The following is a 1,194-nucleotide window of genomic DNA, read 5'->3' as shown; positions in this document are numbered from 1 at the left end:
ATATATATATATATACTGTATATAACATATAATCAAATATAATATACAGTATATAACGAATAAAAAAATAAAGTTTGCAGTCATCAAAGTATTTAAATAATTTCCAAAAATATTTTATTTTATTTCATAGGTTTATTCTGGCCTTGGCCATTTTTAAACAGTTCTCACTTTACAACATCATACTGGCTTTTGTGTGCCATTGTTTTGTGTACATTTTTCACATTTTGTCTGTTGTCTATTATCTCTCCCATCTGTATCCATCTTGATTTAAAACATCTTGGCTTAAGTACAAGGAGATTCAGTAAGCTTTCGCATGTGAATGTAAATCACTGGAAGCTCAGATTTGAGGCTAATGAATTCTTGCTTGTGTTCACTGCAGAGGGACTCTTGGGAGGCCACGGGGAGCGACGGGGTGGAGGGTTTGTGTGGAGATGCTCTGGCTCCCATGCCCCTGTCTACACCCAGTTCTCTGGTCAACCCCGACACCGTCAGCCCGACCCAGTTCCGCTCATCATCCCGGGGCTCTAGCATGACGTCTTCACAGTCGTACTCTCTCCATTCACTAGATGAAGTCAATTATCACTCCTCATTTCAAACCACCTCTGGCAGCTTTGCTTCCCCTTCATTCATGACTGAGCCTGCGACCAAACTAGTGCCAGTACTTCCCTCAGAAGATACTGAAAGTGCCCCTTCAGCCTTGAGCGACAGCCTGGTATGGGGCAAGGAGGACACTGCTAGCACTTGGTCACAGTATGAGGCCCGGAGGGCATTCTGAGATTGAACTGGAAGGAAATAAAGGCTCACCAGCCTAGCAGATCAACATCTCTTTAATACACAACAATTAGCACTACAATCTTTTTTTTTTTTTTGCCAATTTTACTTAGCAGAGCTAAGGCTTAACATTGGGGAACAAATTATATCTTCAATTTAATGTTTTAATTGTATCGTTTATTATAATTGTATCTTCTTTTTTGACATTACAACTTATATTGTCTCAGCAGGATAATTAGGATAATAATCAGTATAAGGAGTCTGTATATCAGTTTTTTTGTGACGCAAGTGACAGTGAGTCTATATAAATGTATATTATCTGCAAAAATTAAGTGTTACAATATTTATAGTTGATGTGTAATATCTAGCCCTATTTCTCTTCTTGTGAGTCTTTCATTTCAAAAGCATGTTGTGAAAATGGTC

At 38.4% G+C, this 1,194-nt stretch overlaps 1 protein-coding gene across 1 annotated transcript in view; it reads left to right on the top strand.

The window, feature by feature from the left end:
- The window catches only part of LOC107713430 (uncharacterized protein C11orf53 homolog), an 8,829-nt gene extending 7,635 nt beyond the window's left edge, over positions 1 to 1,194 (top strand). The window contains exon 5 of the mRNA XM_016518915.1: positions 380 to 1,194. Coding sequence (XP_016374401.1) covers positions 380 to 775 — 396 coding nt within the window. The 3' untranslated portion in view covers positions 776 to 1,194. The remainder of the gene's footprint in view (positions 1 to 379) is intronic.

The sequence above is a fragment of the Sinocyclocheilus rhinocerous genome, unplaced genomic scaffold, assembly GCF_001515625.1.
Source record: "Sinocyclocheilus rhinocerous isolate Xijiao unplaced genomic scaffold, SAMN03320098_v1.1 scaffold689, whole genome shotgun sequence".
NCBI lineage: Eukaryota > Metazoa > Chordata > Actinopteri > Cypriniformes > Cyprinidae > Sinocyclocheilus > Sinocyclocheilus rhinocerous.
The sequence above is the reverse complement of the archived record's forward strand: the minus strand, read 5'-3'. Positions and strand labels throughout refer to the sequence as shown.